An 18,032-nucleotide genomic window follows, 5' to 3' on the forward strand; every position below is an offset into this window, starting at 1 on the left:
ACAAGTAATCCATTCCTGTGAGTGCAAACCCAGTATAAGTAGGACCTTTGTTGAGGTTGCTTCAGTTAAGGTATGGCCCAGGTTGGGTCTTAATCCTCTTACTGAAGAGTCCTTGATAAACAGGATGAATACAGAAAAAGAAAGGAAACCACAGAAGCAGGAAGCTGAAAACAAGGAAACAGAGAAGAGAAGGGAGAGACCAGCAAACAATGCCATGTGGTGATCAACAGAAGCTGATATTTGAGAAGAAAGCATTACCTTGATGATGCCTTGATTTGGGCATTTTCCCAAGACCCTAATGAAAAACAAACAAATTCACATCATTCAAGCCCAACCATTTCATGGCATATAGCTTTCAGCAGCCTAGGAAATTAAAACATCACATACATTGTGGAAACCATTTTGGGGTTGCCAGCACCAGCTGAGCTCTCAGATGACTGGAGCTGCATGAGTGTCTCCTGTGGATGTCAGGGTCACATTCTTTCTATTGTCCATATGGTTAAGCTGAGAAGTACATGTCCCAGGATTCCCTTTCTTGCATGGCTCTGGGCTAAATATATCTAAAAATAAATTAGGGATTGGAGAGGCAGCAGAACACACTAGCCATTACTCGTTGAAAATCATTGTGATTAGATGACATATGGATGTAAAAGGGCCAACTGGTTCCAGCTTATTTGCTCTGTCACTCCACTTTGCAGCCAACTTTTTTTCCTGGTTGATGGATTTGAGGACCAACAGTAGCCTGTGATCATCACCAGATGCTTGGTTGCAGATATACAGAGATAACAGCATCAAATATATATATATATATATTTTTACATGTGCAGGCACCGGGAATTGAACCCAGGTCCTCTGGCATGGCAGGTAAGCATTATTGCCTGCTGAGCCTCCGTGGCCCACCCAAATAAAATATTTTTATGTTTCCCCTCCAGGACTCCCACTTCGTTGGCTAATTGGGCTTGGTTTCTTAGATTTACTGGTTATTGCTGCCTCTGATTCCATAACTTGCCATTCATATCCTCTATTCCCTTCTTCCTCCCAAAATTATTCAAGGTGTAATTCCTATAATAAATCCATTATCTATAATGTTTCTACTTTTCAATTTGAATTCTACCTGAGACAGTTTCTAAGTCAGAACTAACAATTCTTTGAATGTAACTGTTCAAAGAATTTTTATTTTATCCATCACCCTCTCCTGACTCTTAGACCCTTAGAGATAACAATGTATATGTTAGCTTTATCTCCATTACACACACACGGTCTTGCACAGAGGCAGTCCTCACTTTGCACAGTTCCAGTGCACACATATTTCAATTACCACAGTTTAGTTACATAGTATGATTCCCTTCCACAACACAGCTCAAATTTTATTGCTTTTGTTTCTTAGTCTGCTCAAGCAAATACCATGAAATGGTTTAACTCAAACAATGGAAATTTGTAGGCTCATTGTTGTGAACCCAGGAAAATATCTAAATCAAAGCATCATCAAGGTGATTCTTTCTCCTTGAAGACTGGCATCCTGGGGCTGGCTGCTGGTAATCCTTGGTTCCTTTGTCACATGGCCCACCTCATGGTGGCATCTTATATTCTCTTCCTTCTATTCTTGGTTCCATTTCAGTTTCTTGATTGCTGTGGCTTTTCCTTTCTCTGTCTGAACTTCACTCTCTTATAAAGGACTACAGTAATAGGATTAACAAAGCCTGAATGAGGTAGGTTCCACCCTAACTGAAGTAGCCTCATCAAATGTCCTACTCACAATTGGTTCACACCCACAGGAACAGATTAAATTTAGGAACAAGTTTTTCTGAGGCACAGAGAGCTTCAAACCACCATAAGGAACTAGCCAACAAAGATGAAAGTGCAGCAAAGAAATGCAAACAGATCATCTGTAAGTTGAATGCTAACAGATCATGCTGGAAGTTAAATTCTAGTCCAATGTAAATGTAGTTATGCAAGAAATAGCTGACTTTGGAAATACTGCAGTGGCAATCATTGAAAGATTTTAGCTATTCAGCCAGAAGAACATAGTGATGGCAATTTGTCAACATAAATGGAGAAAGTAGTTATGATGAAAACAATAAAGATGTACCAGAGGAAGGGTTACCAGCAACAAAAACCACTTCACATTAAAGGAACTCTTAGAGATATTTCATTGTTCTGAAGGCATAAGGGATAAAATGTTGGAGTCCAATCCAAATAAAGGAGCACAATAATTTGCCAAGGCATATAAAATATGTTTGCTCCACATCCTAAGTTATGTGATCAGAAGGCAAGCACTGTTCAAATGACAATTGAAAAATTTTATACAAGGAAATAAAACACATTAATTCTCATGTTTCTAATATTTAAAGTACACTGTGCTAAACAGATGTTTTCCTTTTTTTAATTTCCTTATAAATTTATAACAGAAAATAAGAAAGGTTTTTAATATTTTGTCAAGAACTTAGAAGAACATGGGACAATTATAAGTTTTTCCATAGATTATTAAAATAAATTTACGTGATTTCAGCTTGCATGGTCATATTTATTTTCTTGAACTACCATGCATAGCAAGGACTGCTGTGTATATCCCATTCTTAAATAAACAGTAATATCTCCATCACAGTCAAATGTCATTTAGATCAATGTTTCTCCAATCATCTATAGTAAGGGATGAAAGTTTTCTTTTCTTTACTCTAATTCATCATGTACCAAGGCTTTTGAAATTAGGTAATTGTGTGGTTGAATGTTGAGACAATTTTAGACTTCTATAAATGGTCTAACATGTTTGCTCTCAATTTCTGTATGTATCTTTTTGCAGGTTGGTAACAAACAGTTCACCGAATGGTATTGGTCTGTGGACCACATTTTAAATGGCACTGGTTTATGTAATCCCATTGTAATATATACAGATAGTTCTCTCTAATTTTCACAGCTGCATAGTACTCCATAGTAGGTGTAGTTTATCTTATTAAAACAATTCTTGCTGTATGTCTGAGTGATGATTAAGATTTTACCAATAAAAATAATGCTGCATTTAATGCATTTATGCATCGGTCTGTTCTGTATCTTTGGGATCGACTCCTAGAAATGCCGTTATTGGATCAACTAGTAAAGGCATGTGTGTTTTCCTAAATATTTAATGCTCCTTCATGGATCATTTAACATTCCTACAGGCATTACCTCATCACAGCCTCATATAGAGTAGGTTTTAAAGCATTTAGGATTTTGTTAATACTTGAGAAATGCTTTTACCAGATGATGGGTAAGAAGTGGTAACTTGACATGGAATTAAAAAGTGTTCTCTTATTAGAGTTTCATCATCTTTCATATAATTAATAGTCATTCACATTTTTTTGCTCATTTCTAGGTAGCACAGTTGGTCTTTTTACTCTCTATTTTTAGTAATTCATTATATATTCATGCTCCAATGCTTTGTCTGCCAGAGTATATTGAAAATGAATCCAAGGTTTCATCTATGTATTAACTTTGCTTCTGGTGTTTCTACCATGAAAATTTATTTATGTAATCATTTTTTTGAAATCTTCCCCTTACTTCTGCATTTTGAGCTACAGTTAGGAGTGATTTCCTCTCCTGAATCATAGAAAAAATAATGTTTATGATATCTGTGTTTTGCATCCAAATCTCAGTCTCATTTAGAATATTTAAAGTTAAGGCATGAGAAATAAATGCAATTTTATCTTTTGCTTTGTGCGTATACCAGTTATCTCAAAATCACATATTACAAAGTCTGCATTTCCCCATTCATTTGAGATGCTTTTTTCATCATAAGCTTAATTTCCATATGCAGTTAAATTTATTTCTAAGTTTTCTATTCTGTTTCTTTCAATTCTCTGTAAATCCATTCATTGACATCACTTATAGAGTTTTATAGTATGTTTTAATGTCCTATAGAGCTCCTTTTGTATGTGTGTTTGCCATTTTTCCAAAAGAATTTAGTAATTAGCTTTTCTAGGTGAAAGAAGATGTATTATTTATATTGGTATTGTATTAAATTTATAAATTAACATTAAGAGAAATGACAACTTCATGATATTGTATAATCTTATTCAAGAGCATGGTATATATTTCCATTTATTCCATTATTTTTGTGTCTTACAGGAGAATTTAATATAATTTCTCACATAGGTTTACAACATTTCCTTTAAATTTATGGATTTTGTTCTCTTTTTACTTCTCCCTTTCATTTGTTAATGTAAAGGCTATTGTCTTTTAAATGTCAATTTTATAAATGATTACTCAAATACATTCTAACACTTGTAACATCTTTTCCATTAACTTTGTTCAGCTGTGCTAATTAATATATATAATAAAACTTACTACAAATATGCAGGATTTCATCTTTTCCTTTCCAAGTGCTATACTTCTAATAATGTTCTCTTGAGTAATCTCATCGGTCAATGTCTCCCACATAATTTTAGATAACAAAGTTTGGAAATATCCTTAAAAAGGTTTTATATTTCCTTCTGAGAAGCATGCCAGCAAAAAAGACTTTACCATGGTGCTTCAGTACAGTAGCCCAAAGCACTCATGTTGGTTAAGGTCAGAGTCTCAAGGAGACCTCTCTATTAGATGCACAAATATGTCCAAGAGTGAAAACAAGTCCAGTATGTATTTATGGACGTATAACAGATCCCCATTTAGATTTTATTTGGATAAAATCAGAAAATTGAGGCAAGCCAAATTATATCCAGGAAGTTTTTCAGAGAATAAGGCAAAGGAGACACAAGCAGACCAGTAGAGAAGAAAGAAAATGGGAAAATAATAGATGACAATTTAAAAATCCCAGCTTTTGTTCAGAAGAATAGAATACAGATCAACCTGAGTCCTTCAGAGCACCATACAGTAGAGACAAAGTGAACAAAAGTAGATGTCTCCCAGAAAAGTGAAAATAACAACCAGTATTTATTGAGTACCTGCTAATAGTCAGATATTGTTCCAGGTGCTTATAGATATGCACCACATTCCATATTTACTCTGAGTGTCTGAGTGTATTTTATCACTCTCATTAAGACTCAGGGTGATGACATAGTAACATACTCAAGGTCAGATGGTATAGTCTGCCACTGTGATGTAAACTCAGACCTCCAAACCCAGCACTCGGTGTTCCTTATGTCACACCAATTGCATACAATGTATTTTCCTCAAATTATTCCTTTTAATTTTATTAGTACAAACTTAGCAAGCTATTTTTTAAATTATTTTTAATAAGAAAAATTTTAATATGACTTCCATCTAAATTTTCTTGGCTCTTATTCTGGATTTTGAGGACCTTTTAACTAAAAGGTTGATGATCTCAACATTGTTTACATACTCAAAGTTTTAAAAGCAGATATTATTTCATTTTCCATTTCTCTTTCCTTCCAGTGAATATGGTAAAATCTAAAGTCTCAAACATTAATTGAGTCTATTATTCATTTTCACGAGTTTTTCTCCAAAAGAGGGATAGGTCCTGTCCTCACTTATTAATAAATGAACTGAGATACAATGTTTGCAGCCCCACAAGTCAAATAATAGTTCCTATTTGTCTCATCTTTGCTGTGGTCCAAGTGAAAGCTGATTCTGGATGCTTCCCCATCCCACCACATGTATGACCTGTGCATAGAACACCTAGGAGCAAACGTAACATTCTGTGATCCATCTCTTACTCTGGCCAAATTAATTTGAATGTTTCAATAAGTCCCACTGCAAATTAATTGTTAGTTTATTCCCCAAGCAGCAGCTGGTCTTTTACATGCCACGCAATTCACTGAATCAATTGATCATCAACACAGACATTATAAAGACAAAGGTCGCAAGGACTGTGAACTTTATTTTCCAGAAATTAGGCATATGCTGAACTAAGGTCATATTGAAGCAGTTGTCACTGCTTTCAAAGATTAATTGAATATTAGACTATTGATAGTTAAGTGGGAAGGACTTAAAATCATATAGGTGAACTCACTCATTTTATATATGAAGAATATGAGGCTCCAGTCGATTCAGTAATTTATTCAATCTCATACACCAAGGACAAGATTTAGATCCACATTTTCTGTAATTTATCCAATCTCACACACCAAGGACAAGATTAGAGTCACATTTTCTGAGTCCCAGACCACGTTATTTCTGCTACACCAATTTAAGTGAGAGCTCTGCTGGAGACATCTGTTTCAATATCAGGTACGTGGCACAGAAACAAATAAAGCAAAATTCAAAAAAAAAAGTGAGAGTAGTGGATAGTTCCATGTGTAAATGGGGCCTAATTTTGGGACCACTTATTTAAGATGTATATTTATGCAGAGTTTTGTGAAACAAAAATTTGATTGAGTGATAAGATGAAAGGGGTTTTGACATGAATTTTATGTTTACTTAATTTCAATTTGCTTTTGGTGCACTTTGTAAACTCTTTCTCAGTGAGTTTTCTTAACTGGTCTAGTTTTAATGGTTGAGATGTTATATTAAATACCTTCTCTTAGAGTCACCACTATCAGTTTCTTCCTCCAAATAATTCTATTTGTTCCAAGTAAACTTTGGAAACAGAAGAGTCTTCTGTTTCAATATGCTTTTGTGAAAATCTATAAAATCTATCAGTAAAAATATCTGGCTCCCAGCAGCATGGTATGAAACAGAGTGGTTCCATTTAAAATATTCATGAAAAATTATGAAGCCCTCAGGTTGTAACCACATCATGTACACCAGGTTTTTAAAAGTGCTTAGTTTGATGATGTAGGGCAAGGGGCATTGCCAAGGTCTGCACAACTCAAAAGTGAATGACCAAGAATGAAATGCTATTTTATTTTTATTCTGGACATGCTCCATTAAAAAATGGAAACAAGGGCTGTTTCTTTGTAGATATTTTCCTCCCCTTATATTCTACTCCTTTTTCCACCCACTGCAAGAGACCAGTCCTATATTCTTTTCTACCATTGTCTTCCCACTAATAATCAATCATGGTTTTCAAACATACTCCCTCCATCTTTCAAAATCACCATGATGTTATGAAAAAGGTTAACATTTCCTTTCCCTTCACAACCTGTTGGCAGCTAGCTGTGAAATTTTAAAAAGCAAATAATTTTTATTCCTTTTATGAATATTTGCTTTTCACTTGTAAGACAAATTGTTAAGTCATAATAATCTTGAATTTAATTGTTTAAAGTATCTGGAAAGTCTGCTGGGGGACATAATTGACTTATAGTGGATACAGCAGGGATACAGGGTTGAACTCTTAGGCAATGGGCTGACACCACATCATTTTATACAAAAGTTCTCACTTTGAGTCTGATAAATGTATTCTTTCCTAGTATACCTCCCATCTGGAAATGCAAAATCCCAGACTCTGGGAAATCAAAGTAAATGGCCTGGAGCAATGAGTCAGTCGTAACTGAATTCCTACTGAAGGGTCTCTCCAGTTCTTGGGAACTCCAGATCTTCTATTTCCTGTTTTTCTCCATAGTCTATGCAGCCACTGTCCTGGGAAACCTCCTTATTGTGCTCACTATCACGTCAGAACCACGTCTTCACGCCCCCATGTATTTCTTGCTGGGCAATTTGTCCTTCATTGACATGTCTCTGGCCTCCTTTGCTACCCCCAAAATGATTGCAGACTTCCTCAGTGAGCACAAAACCATCTCCTTTGAAGGCTGCATTACCCAGATATTCTTCCTGCATCTCTTAGGAGGTGTAGAGATTGTATTGCTGATCTCCATGTCCTTTGACAGGTACGTTGCCATATGTAAACCTCTACGTTACTTAACCATCATGAGCCGGAAAATGTGTGTTGGGCTTGTGGCACTTTCCTGGATAGTTGGCATTTTCCATGCTTTGAGTCAGTTAGCATTTACTGTGAATTTGCCCTTCTGTGGACCTAATGAAGTGGACAGTTTCTTTTGTGACCTTCCCTTGGTGATTAAACTTGCCTGTGTAGACACCTACATTCTGGGGGTGTTCATGATCTCAACCAGTGGCATGATTGCCCTGGTGTGTTTCATTCTCTTGGTCATCTCCTACACCATCATCCTGGTCACGGTGCGGCAGCGTTCTTCTGGTGGTTCCTCCAAAGCCCTCTCCACTTGCAGTGCCCACTTCACTGTTGTGACCCTTTTCTTTGGCCCATGCATTTTCATCTATGTGTGGCCTTTCACTAATTTCCCAATAGACAAAGTGCTGTCAGTATTCTATACTATTTTCACTCCCCTCTTGAATCCAGTGATCTATACCCTTAGAAACAAAGATGTCAAGGATTCCATGAGGAAAGTAAGCAGTCGTATCTTTAAGTCTGGCAAGACAGATCGTATCCCTTAATTTCATTTGCACAAAGATAAAATATTTGTGGGGCATTTACTCACCTCATTTCATTGGTCAACATAGTGATGTTATTGCAAGAAAATCAATATTCATTTATGGAAAACTATTTCTATAATCAAACCTCAGCAGTCACTGAATTCTAGTCATACTTAATTGATAACCACTCAACATAACACTTACTACAGGACATTATCAAACCCATATTCAACATTCAGAACACAAGGACTCATCTTTAGAATATTTGACTTTTGTTAGACATAAACATTTAGTTGTTTATTCCTCTCCTTAGGAACGAGTTCTAAGAAAGGATACATTCCCTCCAATTATCTTGTAAGCATCTCTAAAAAAAAGAGGAAAATGTGGAAGCACATAGTGTAGTACGCTGTACACTGTAGGAATGATAGAATTTTTTGGTGACAATGGTACTGGTGAATAAATTTCTTTAGTTCAAAAGACAGAAGGAAATGGAAAGTTTTTGGTATATAAAAATATTTTGTATTTAATATTTTTGTAATCCCTCTTTTGTAATAATAAAATTTATCTGATTTATCTTAAATACCTAATTTCTAGTGTAGATTACACAGTTTTAATAGTGCAGTAAACTCCAGAAAAATTCTTGTAGGCTCAGATATAGTAAAGATGCAAAGGATCCTAGATTCATGTACAATAAATTTCGCCCACATTCCAATTCTACAGAAGAGGAAACTAAAACCTAGGGGTAGGGAAACTTTTTCAAGGCAGTGCTAGTTAGAAGCAGAATATAGGTTTTTCACCTACATGTATGAATATTTATTTTCTAAATAGTAACAAGTTATTTTGGTGCCATGATAATTACTACATCATTTTTGTAATTAAAAGCAGCTTTGTAATTAATAACACCCTAAAGGATCTGAGCCATTTCCTCCAGTTTAAATACAGTATTTGATTTAAGGACCCCATGAAACAGTGGTCCTTCAACGTATTTGATGTAGTTAATTATTGGAATTTTTAGGAAATAGAAATCTAGTCAAATCCATTTATTTTACAGATGATGAAATTGAGGATCAGGGAAGAAAATAGCTTTCTCCAGTTCATATAACTAATTGTTGATGACAGAATCAAGCTTAGAAGAGCACCTCTCCCTGCTCCCCCCATCTGTCTCACTCTCTTTCCCCCCCACTGGACAAGGCTGGGGGGCCAGGTCATCTTTGAGGGAAATTTGTTCATTGCCATTCTGAGTGCATGCAGTTTTAAAGCAAAACCCTGAGCTACTGGGGTCTGTAAACACTAATAATTAACCAATTGTCTGTCATTGTCAAATTTTCATATTTTTTGTAGCATTGCCCTATAATGGTGTTTGAGATGAAACCGTGTCCCCCACACACAAAAAAATGGATTCATACCTATTGTTATGTGGGTATGAACCCATTTTTAATTTGAAACTTTGAAGATATTGTTAGTTAAGATATGCCCAAACTGAATGATTGTTGAAATCTTTATAAGCAAAGGAAATCAGTCACAAAGAGAAGAAGCTGTGGGTAGTGAACAGAAGCTGGAATTTAATGCAACCTGGAAGAGAAAGAATTTCTGTTTTTACTTCTACCAGCCAATTTCTCCTGGAGAAATCTTCGAAACCTTTATTGGGGTCCCCAACTTGCAGCCTGACCTATGGAATTTGGATTTGCCAATTCCTGTGGCTGCCTGAGCTAATTCCTGTAATAAATCTCTTAATATTTACATATATGTTTACTTACATGTGTGTGTATGTATCCTGTTTGTTCTACTTCTTTGAAGAACCCTGACTAATACACTTGGGTATAGAAGAAGATAAATACGTAAAGGACAGATAGATAAGTAGATTGGAAAGAGTTAAATAGAGATATAGATCAGTCAAAGTGAATTAATGGCTAGTTAGATGGGTAAGTGGGTAAACGGGTGTATGGTAATAATATTAGACACATATTGACCATCCATAAAGAAATGACTATGCAGTTTAATATATTAATTCCATAGTGTGTGTTCTGCACCTCTAACTGATGTCAACTATGCATTGCAACTTTGTTACTTGTTTAAATTGTTTAAAAAGTTATTGGATTTAATACAGTTGAAAATGTATTGTCTTAAATGCACTTCTTATGGTGCAGTGCAGTCCGTTCAATTTACAAATGTGTTCAAAGGTCAGTGAAGAGATCTACTAATGAATTAATGTTAGTGAAAAGTTTAAAAGTCCTTTGTTTATTCCTATAACTCTCTGATTATTATAAAACAGTTTAATGAACATACTCAGGAGTAAATGCATAATTAGAGAGATGTCAAACACTTAATATTGTCACAAATAATAAAATGTGAACATGTTCCAAATCAAAATTGAAATTTTTCTCAGACTGGATGTCCTTCCACCACAAAGCCATCAGTATCTCATTGGGCTCCTGGCATTAAATTCTCTTCAGTCATATCTCTCTCTGAGCAGCACAAACATAACCACAGTTCAAGAACTACTTTCCTCTGCTCATCCCAGAAGATTCACATTAGGAAATGAGAAAAGAAAGGTTTTGTTTGACATGCCAGTTAAATGGCCATTTATCACTTTGTCCCCCTCTTCCTCCAGAACACCTAGTGAGCAAAGTGAGGAAACAATTTCTTTCTCAAAAAATTCAACAGTTTTGGACCCAAAGCATAGAACAGTTGTATTATGCACCACCTTTCAAGGTCTAATCTAAGCCCTCCCTCTTCAAAAGATTCTTCTTTAATTCTTGATTTGATCTCTCTTTGCTTGTTTCAGAGCTAATATTTCCTGCATCATCTATTTTAAGCATTGCTTTATATTGTTTTCTAACTATTGTCTAAGTCTGTGTCTTTTCTTCTTATGATTTGAAAGCATTTTGAGACAAACTTTGTCCTTACCTGTTTTTGTTATTGTTGTTATTTTGTTCACTAATTTGTTTATGTGGTTTTAGTATCTGCCCAGCCCCTTAAGTTAAGGCACAGTTAGGTGTAATGATCCACTCTTTGAATCATTTTTTCTAAATAATGTACTTTTGTGTTCCCCTGTTTAATATTCCACTCTTCTTTGACAGTAGAATATCACGGATATCACAGAAATATTCATGTAGAGATTATTTCAAAGATAAATATCCTGTCAAATTCTGCCATTAACTGTCTATGGAACCTTGTGCAAATCTGTGTTTGGATCCACTCTGAAGTCCTTTAAATGTCTATCATTCTACTTTCAGGATTTCTGATTACCGTTCTTGTGGTCCAATGGGGGCTCACATTTAAACCTCCTTAGAGGAAGATTTCTAAGTGGGGAATTGAGAAGACCAGGGATGCCTCATTGGGTGTATTTAAAATACTGGTGAGGAGGTAGGGAAGAGGGAATCTGGTGTGATTTCCATTGATACTTGACAAACCATAATGATAATTGGAACCACACCTTGGATCTGTGGTACTTAGAAACTGAGATCCCAGGCCTTTACCTGCCAGGTTTATACAGAAAGAAAAGATGCAGAGAGATAGCTTTGTTATTTTTTTCTAGGGTAATAAGTCCAATGACCCCTTATTTCTTAAAACAGAGAAGAACAAACTATCTAAAAAGATGTTATACATCCTGTGTCCTGGCAATGAGAAGAAGGTAGCTGAGTAGGAAACAAAGGAGACACCATGGTTCTGTGGGCTCCGAGTCTATGGAGAAAGGACTCTGGTTCTATGTCCCTCAAATCATCCTGGAGACCCAGAAGAAAAAATGCCACATGCCCATTCAATGACACGGAAAGGAAATACCCTGTGAAAATTCCAAGGAGGCAGGACAACAAAGTTCTATGAGATGGAAATGTTAAACTATACTAACATTTAATATTTATCACACTGTGCCATATATACTTATGGTGTATTAACTTAACACTCAAAACAGTCCTGTAAAGTAGATGATCATGTTAACATCAGTATGTTAGAGTTGCAGAAATTGAGGCAGAAGAAGTATAGGTAAATTGACTAAGATTATAGCAGTACAGCACTAATGAATTGTGGAGCTAAGATTCAATCCAGGCTCTTCCTCTTTATTTCTCTCTTCTTTCCTTCCTCCCTTCATCCTGTCCTTTCTTCCTTCCACTTTCTATTTCCAACATGTTTTAAATAATACCTTCCCATATTTAAAAAATCACAATAACAAAATTAAAAAATCAGCTGTATAATAAAATATATGCTTGCCATCGTTGCTCCATTTTCCCTATTGTCCTAGCATGAGCACACATACATACACAAGGATAAATAAACCTAAAACTATGATTAACCTTGCAACAATTACTGTGTCTTGTTTAACAAAATATAAGAAGATTCAAGCATATTTTCATGCATCTGTTTCTTTATTATTTGAAAGGAGTATTCTTTTTACATTTCTTAAAGTTTCAGGGAGATCTTTCCATATCAATACAGAGAATTTGCTCAATTTTTTATAGCTGCATATTACTCCATTATATGTTTGTGTCATAGTCTATATATTTGCCTCTTATTTACAGATAATAGAGTTATCTACATTTCATCTATTAAAACATTACAGCAAATAATATTAAATATATATATATTTTTTAGTGTAGCCATATTTATAAGGTAAATTCCCAGCAACAGGATTGTTTCAAAAGGTATATGCATTTTTAAACTGAAAAATGCTTTTTAGGGGAGTTGTACTCATGAGTACTTCCTCAAGCAATATATGAACATGCTTGTTTCCTCGTAATTCCATCAAAGAAAAATCAAACCTTTATATGCCAATTTGATAGTTAATAAATTGTATTTCAATGTAGTGTCTTTATGCATTCCTCTTATGAACCCCCAGAGCCCCCAGTCTTTACCAATGATGTCTTTTTAAAATGGAAATCTTATCATGCAACCATTCTATTTACAAACTTTCTACATTTACCTCTCTTTTATTAGTATATCTCCTTTAGTCATTCAATAAATATGCATTAAGCGTCTTTGTGTGCCAAATATTCTGTTCCTTGTTTGGGGGTGGGGGGTGGAAATGACAGAGGTGGTGTAAACCTCATGAAATTATAGTCAAGAAGGAGAAATAAAGACATTCTATAAAAAAGAATATAAGAATTTTTAATTATTATTCTGCAAGGGCACCTTGGTATAGAATATCAGAAGAACACATAATGTTGAGGCATTTTGAATTGATGTGATCACTGGAAAACTCCCTAGAGAAATATATGTAAAAGTTAGTCTCAAGGAATAAATAGGAACTAGGGAAGTTGGCAGAAATATTTTTTAAGCAAATAAAATAGCATGTGCAAAGGCCCAAAGACAGAATTAAGCCTGATGTGTTGGAGAAAAAAGAGAGGCAGTGTCCAAGGGGCAGAGGTATATACAAAATGGGGCTAAGGAGGTGAGCACAAGCCCGGTGATGCATGTCCTACTGTATAATGTAATAATTTGTTGTGTGTTTCCCAACCCCATTACTGTTTTTGTCTGTGATTTGTAGAATGATGCTTGTCAAATTGCAACTCTTAGTAATGAATATGTAAAAATAAATAAATATATGATCACCCTCTCTCTTTGCCTGAGGTGTCCTGGTTCCAGACCTCAGCTTCCATAGTTCTGCCTTTGAAGCCATTTCCTTTAATCTGTCCCATTTCTGCCCCTTTTATTCCCAGCTGGCAGTGGCTCCATTCATATATAACACACACACAAAAAAATTCATTGGTTTTGCATGCACACAGGAGTCCCAACATTCAGAGTGTAGGACTTCCACAAATCCATACTGGATAACTGCATTTCCAATTCTGACTTGTTTTGAAATGGCTGTTCCCATGTTCAGTTAAATCCTCACATGGAATATTATTCTCTGGGGCTTACTTTCCACAAGCTCAGAATTTTCCAAAACATCAGTTTCTGGTTTCTGTGTACTCAAGAGTTCATTTCTCTGCTTATCCCTTTCCTCCTGCATTTTACTAGAAGCAACAAGGAGAAACCAGGCCACACTTTCCACATTTAATTTGTAAATCTCTTTAGCCAAAAATACAACCCCATCACTTTTAAATTCTGCCCTCTTTCCAACACCAGAACTCACTCTTGCCAAGTTTCCTGCCACTTTAAAACAAAGGTTGCCTTTCTTCCAGTTTGTAATGACACATTCATCATTTTTGTCTGAGGCCTCATCAAAAGTAAAGTTACTGTCATTTTTTCTACCAAAAGTTTCTTCAAAGCAACATAGGCTTTTTCTATCAAGTTCCTCACAATTCTTCCAGAATCTTTCCCCTATCCATTTCTAAAGCTGTTACAGCATTTTTGGTATCTGAAAATTGCAGCAACCCACTTCTTTACCAAAATCTGTTTTGATTTTCTAAAGCTGCCAGAATACCTTATATGAGAAATGGATTGTCTTTTACAATGGGGGTATATAAGCTTTCAAATTTAGAGCTCTAAGATCATTAAAATCTCCAAATAAAGGCATCAACAGGATGAGCACTTCTATGAAGCCAGGCTGCTGACATCAAGGACTCCTTTGTCACATGGGAAGCCACATGGCTGGTGTCTGCTGGTCCTTTCCTCCTGGGTTTCACTGCTTTCAGCTCTGGTTCCAGTGGTTTCCTCTGTGGGTCCTCTTTTGATTTCTCTGAGATTTTCTCTTTAAGCTCTCCCAGTTTTTTCTGTCCTTTATCCTCTCATAAAGTACTTGAGTAAAAGAATTAGGATCCACCTTGAATGGGGTGGGTCACATCTTGTGGTAGTTGCGTTCAGTTGTCAACTTGGACAGGTGAAGGTACCTAGTTCTGTTGCTGCGGACATGAGCCAATGGTATGTGAACCTCATCTGTTTCTCGTTACATCTGCAGCTGGCTAAGAGGCATTTCCACTGTGATGAATGATGTTTGATTTAATTGGCTGGGGCTTAAGTGAGAGAGCTCAATATAGCACAGCCAAGCAGCTCAGCATACCTCATCTCAGCACTCACAGCTCAGCCCAGGCCTTTGGAGATGAAGAAAGAAATCCCCCCAGGGAAAGCTGTTGGAACCCAGAGGCCTGGAGACAAGTCCAGCAGAGATCACTCTGTGCCTTCCCATGTAAGAAAGAACCTCAGTTGAGAGTTAGCTGCTTTTCCTCTGAAGAACTAATGAAATAAATCCCCTTTTATTAAAAGCCAATCCATCTCTGGTGTGTTGCATTCCTGCAGCTAGCAAACTACAACACATCTCATATCAAATTAACCTAACCAAAAGGACCCACCCACAGCAGGTCTGCACCCACAAGAAAGAATTAGAACATGGCCTGTTCTGGGTTACATGGCTTCAAACCAGCACATTCCTGATCCCCATTCAGGAAGGTATTCTTGTCAACTTCAAGTAAAGGCTTCCAACAATTCCCACCACCTTTCTAATGAAAATGTACTATTTTGTCACATGGAGAGAAGGCATCTAGAAGCCCGTAAGGTCACTTCAAGGCATGGCAGCAGGAGGGATTCTGGGAAATAGCTTCAAGGTGCAAAGAAATGAAGAGAGAAGAAAATAAGAGGGAAAAGGGAAATTGCTTCTAAAAATTACTAACTGCATCATTCAATTATTCATATAATCGAAAGTTTAGTATATTGGTCAAGTGAACAAATTTATAGACAGGGAATTAGAAAAAGACAGGAAGAACCAACAGACTGTTTATTCTGTAGTTACCATGTAGTTTTAAAATGTAGACTTCATGTCCAGCATCCTTTAACTCATCATAGAGAGAGAAGACAATATGTCCCTCCATCAAATCACCTGAGATGACTGCAAATATTCCTCATGGCAGAAACTGGATACAAGTTGACCTGTTGCTCTGAGTGCCCACAGTACTCAATGGCCCACAACTTCTACAATATAGCTACTTTACAATAGCATCCCAAGCTCTGACCACTTCCAATCAGCAAGCTTCTCCTCCCAGCACTACTGACTTATTTCTGTGCTCCAGAAATAGTAACCCACATGTTGTGTGTGAAATTACTAGCTTTTTTTTTATCTTTCCCTTCTTTTTTCCAGGCTGTTCCTATCCTCCCTTTTTTCCCAGACCTGCAATCAAGCCTCAGATTCAGCATTACCTCTGAAAAGCTTCCTTTGACTCTGCCATGCACATTTGGACACTCCCTTTCCTGGGTCCTAAGTTCTCATATTATCATAGGCAAAACACCTTCTTAGTAATTATGACACTGCATTGTAATGAGCTTTCTTTTTATTAGAACATGACTTCTTTAAGGGTTGGAATAACATCTTATTATTTCTGTTTCATTAAGCAAAGCCAAGTTGCTGATACAAAAAAGGGGTCATAAAACATTTCCTGGATTATCTTTACTGAGAAAGAAGACCAATATGTCACCTGTTGTCAAAGGCAAAAAATCCTCTTTATGGTAATGTCACCTCCTCCCTACTGACTAATGCTGAACTACTCCAACAAGAGGCAAATCCTTTCTTCCTATAATCACAGGCACCATTGGAAGTGTATAGCCTTTCAATGTATAGTGAAATGCAAATGTAAAGATTTCTGATGGAATGCAGTCGAGGAAGGGAGACTCAGGACAGAGGGTGAGAGGAGCATAAAAGAAGATAGAAATAGCAGATATATTATACTCCAACTTGGCTGAAAGCCCCACACAGGAATTATTTATGGGAACATCAATATTCCCTTGTGATTTCACCAATGCTGACAGTGAGCCATCAAAAGTTGGGGACTAGAGTGGATTATGTCAGTATGAGGGTTGGAGCTGGAGGGAAGTTATAGGTACAGTGATAGAAATACATTTTAAATCCTTTATAAAGGGTCACAACCTGTGGTTATATACATGAAACGAGTGGTTTGGTGCAAGACAAAACAGAGATATGAGGTCTATGGTGTTAGCCATTGTAGAAACTTATTTAAGAATAAGTAAATAAGAATAAATAAATAAGCCATTGTAGAAACTTAAGAAGTTGCTATGCATCAACTGAATAGATAACACGTAAGTCACCTTTAATTTCTTGGTTAATACACTTTTAAATAAATCTGGTATTATAATGAATTTAAGGCCTTTCCATTTATATTTTTTGAATAGGTAAAAGATAGAGAAAAATACTTTGTCATTTTTAAACATATATTTTATTTTAAAATGTTACTGTGTTAGATAAAAGGCAATGACATATGAATATCATACAGTTATTATTTTTTCTCTTTCACACAGTCTTGGAATATCTTTCAACTTAAAATAAATAAGAATCCCCCCAAATATAATATTCCTTGTAAAAAAATACAAGCTTACAAAGGACAACATTAAATACACAAATGCAGCAAAGATAAATAAAAATTGGCACAGATCCAATATTCCAATATTACTTAGTTAAATTGACGCATCACATTACAGTATTAAAACCATGTCCATTAAGTTCAAGGAAGCACTTCCATTTCCATTCCAGTACCTTCCAATTGTACACACATTTAATACAATAATAATAACAACAATATTATTACCTAGTATTCATTAAACCCTTTATGAGAGCTAAACACTAATAAACATACTAAATGTGTTTTTGTTTCATTTTTAAATCATCTGTATTGGTTAAATACTAATACCATATTTTATAGATGAGTAAACTAAGACTTAGGAATGTTAAAAATCATGTTCAATGTGGCACAAGACAGTGGTAAAATTAGAATTCAGACCTAGAGGAACTTGAGCCTTATACTTCAATGTGGAAGCCTGCTGAGACCTTAAAAGTCCAAAATAAATGTAAGCCACTATTAATGGCATTTCTCTGTTTACAAGGATGGGAC

At 35.9% G+C, this 18,032-nt stretch overlaps 1 protein-coding gene across 1 annotated transcript; it reads left to right on the plus strand.

The window, feature by feature from the left end:
• The first annotated feature begins 7,335 nt into the window (after positions 1-7,335).
• On the plus strand, positions 7,336-8,283 carry LOC143654999 (olfactory receptor 4K3). The gene has a single exon (XM_077126582.1). It carries the CDS (start codon positions 7,336-7,338, stop codon positions 8,281-8,283), a length of 948 nt encoding a protein of 315 aa, XP_076982697.1.
• Positions 8,284-18,032: the final 9,749 nt, after the last annotated feature.

This window comes from Tamandua tetradactyla, chromosome 14 (assembly GCF_023851605.1).
Source record: "Tamandua tetradactyla isolate mTamTet1 chromosome 14, mTamTet1.pri, whole genome shotgun sequence".
NCBI lineage: Eukaryota > Metazoa > Chordata > Mammalia > Pilosa > Myrmecophagidae > Tamandua > Tamandua tetradactyla.

Excerpts from the sequence above, each read along its gene's own strand:
- LOC143654999 (XM_077126582.1), top strand. The coding sequence starts at position 7,336 with ATGGCCTGGAGCAATGAGTCAGTCGTAACTGAATTCCTACTGAAGGGT.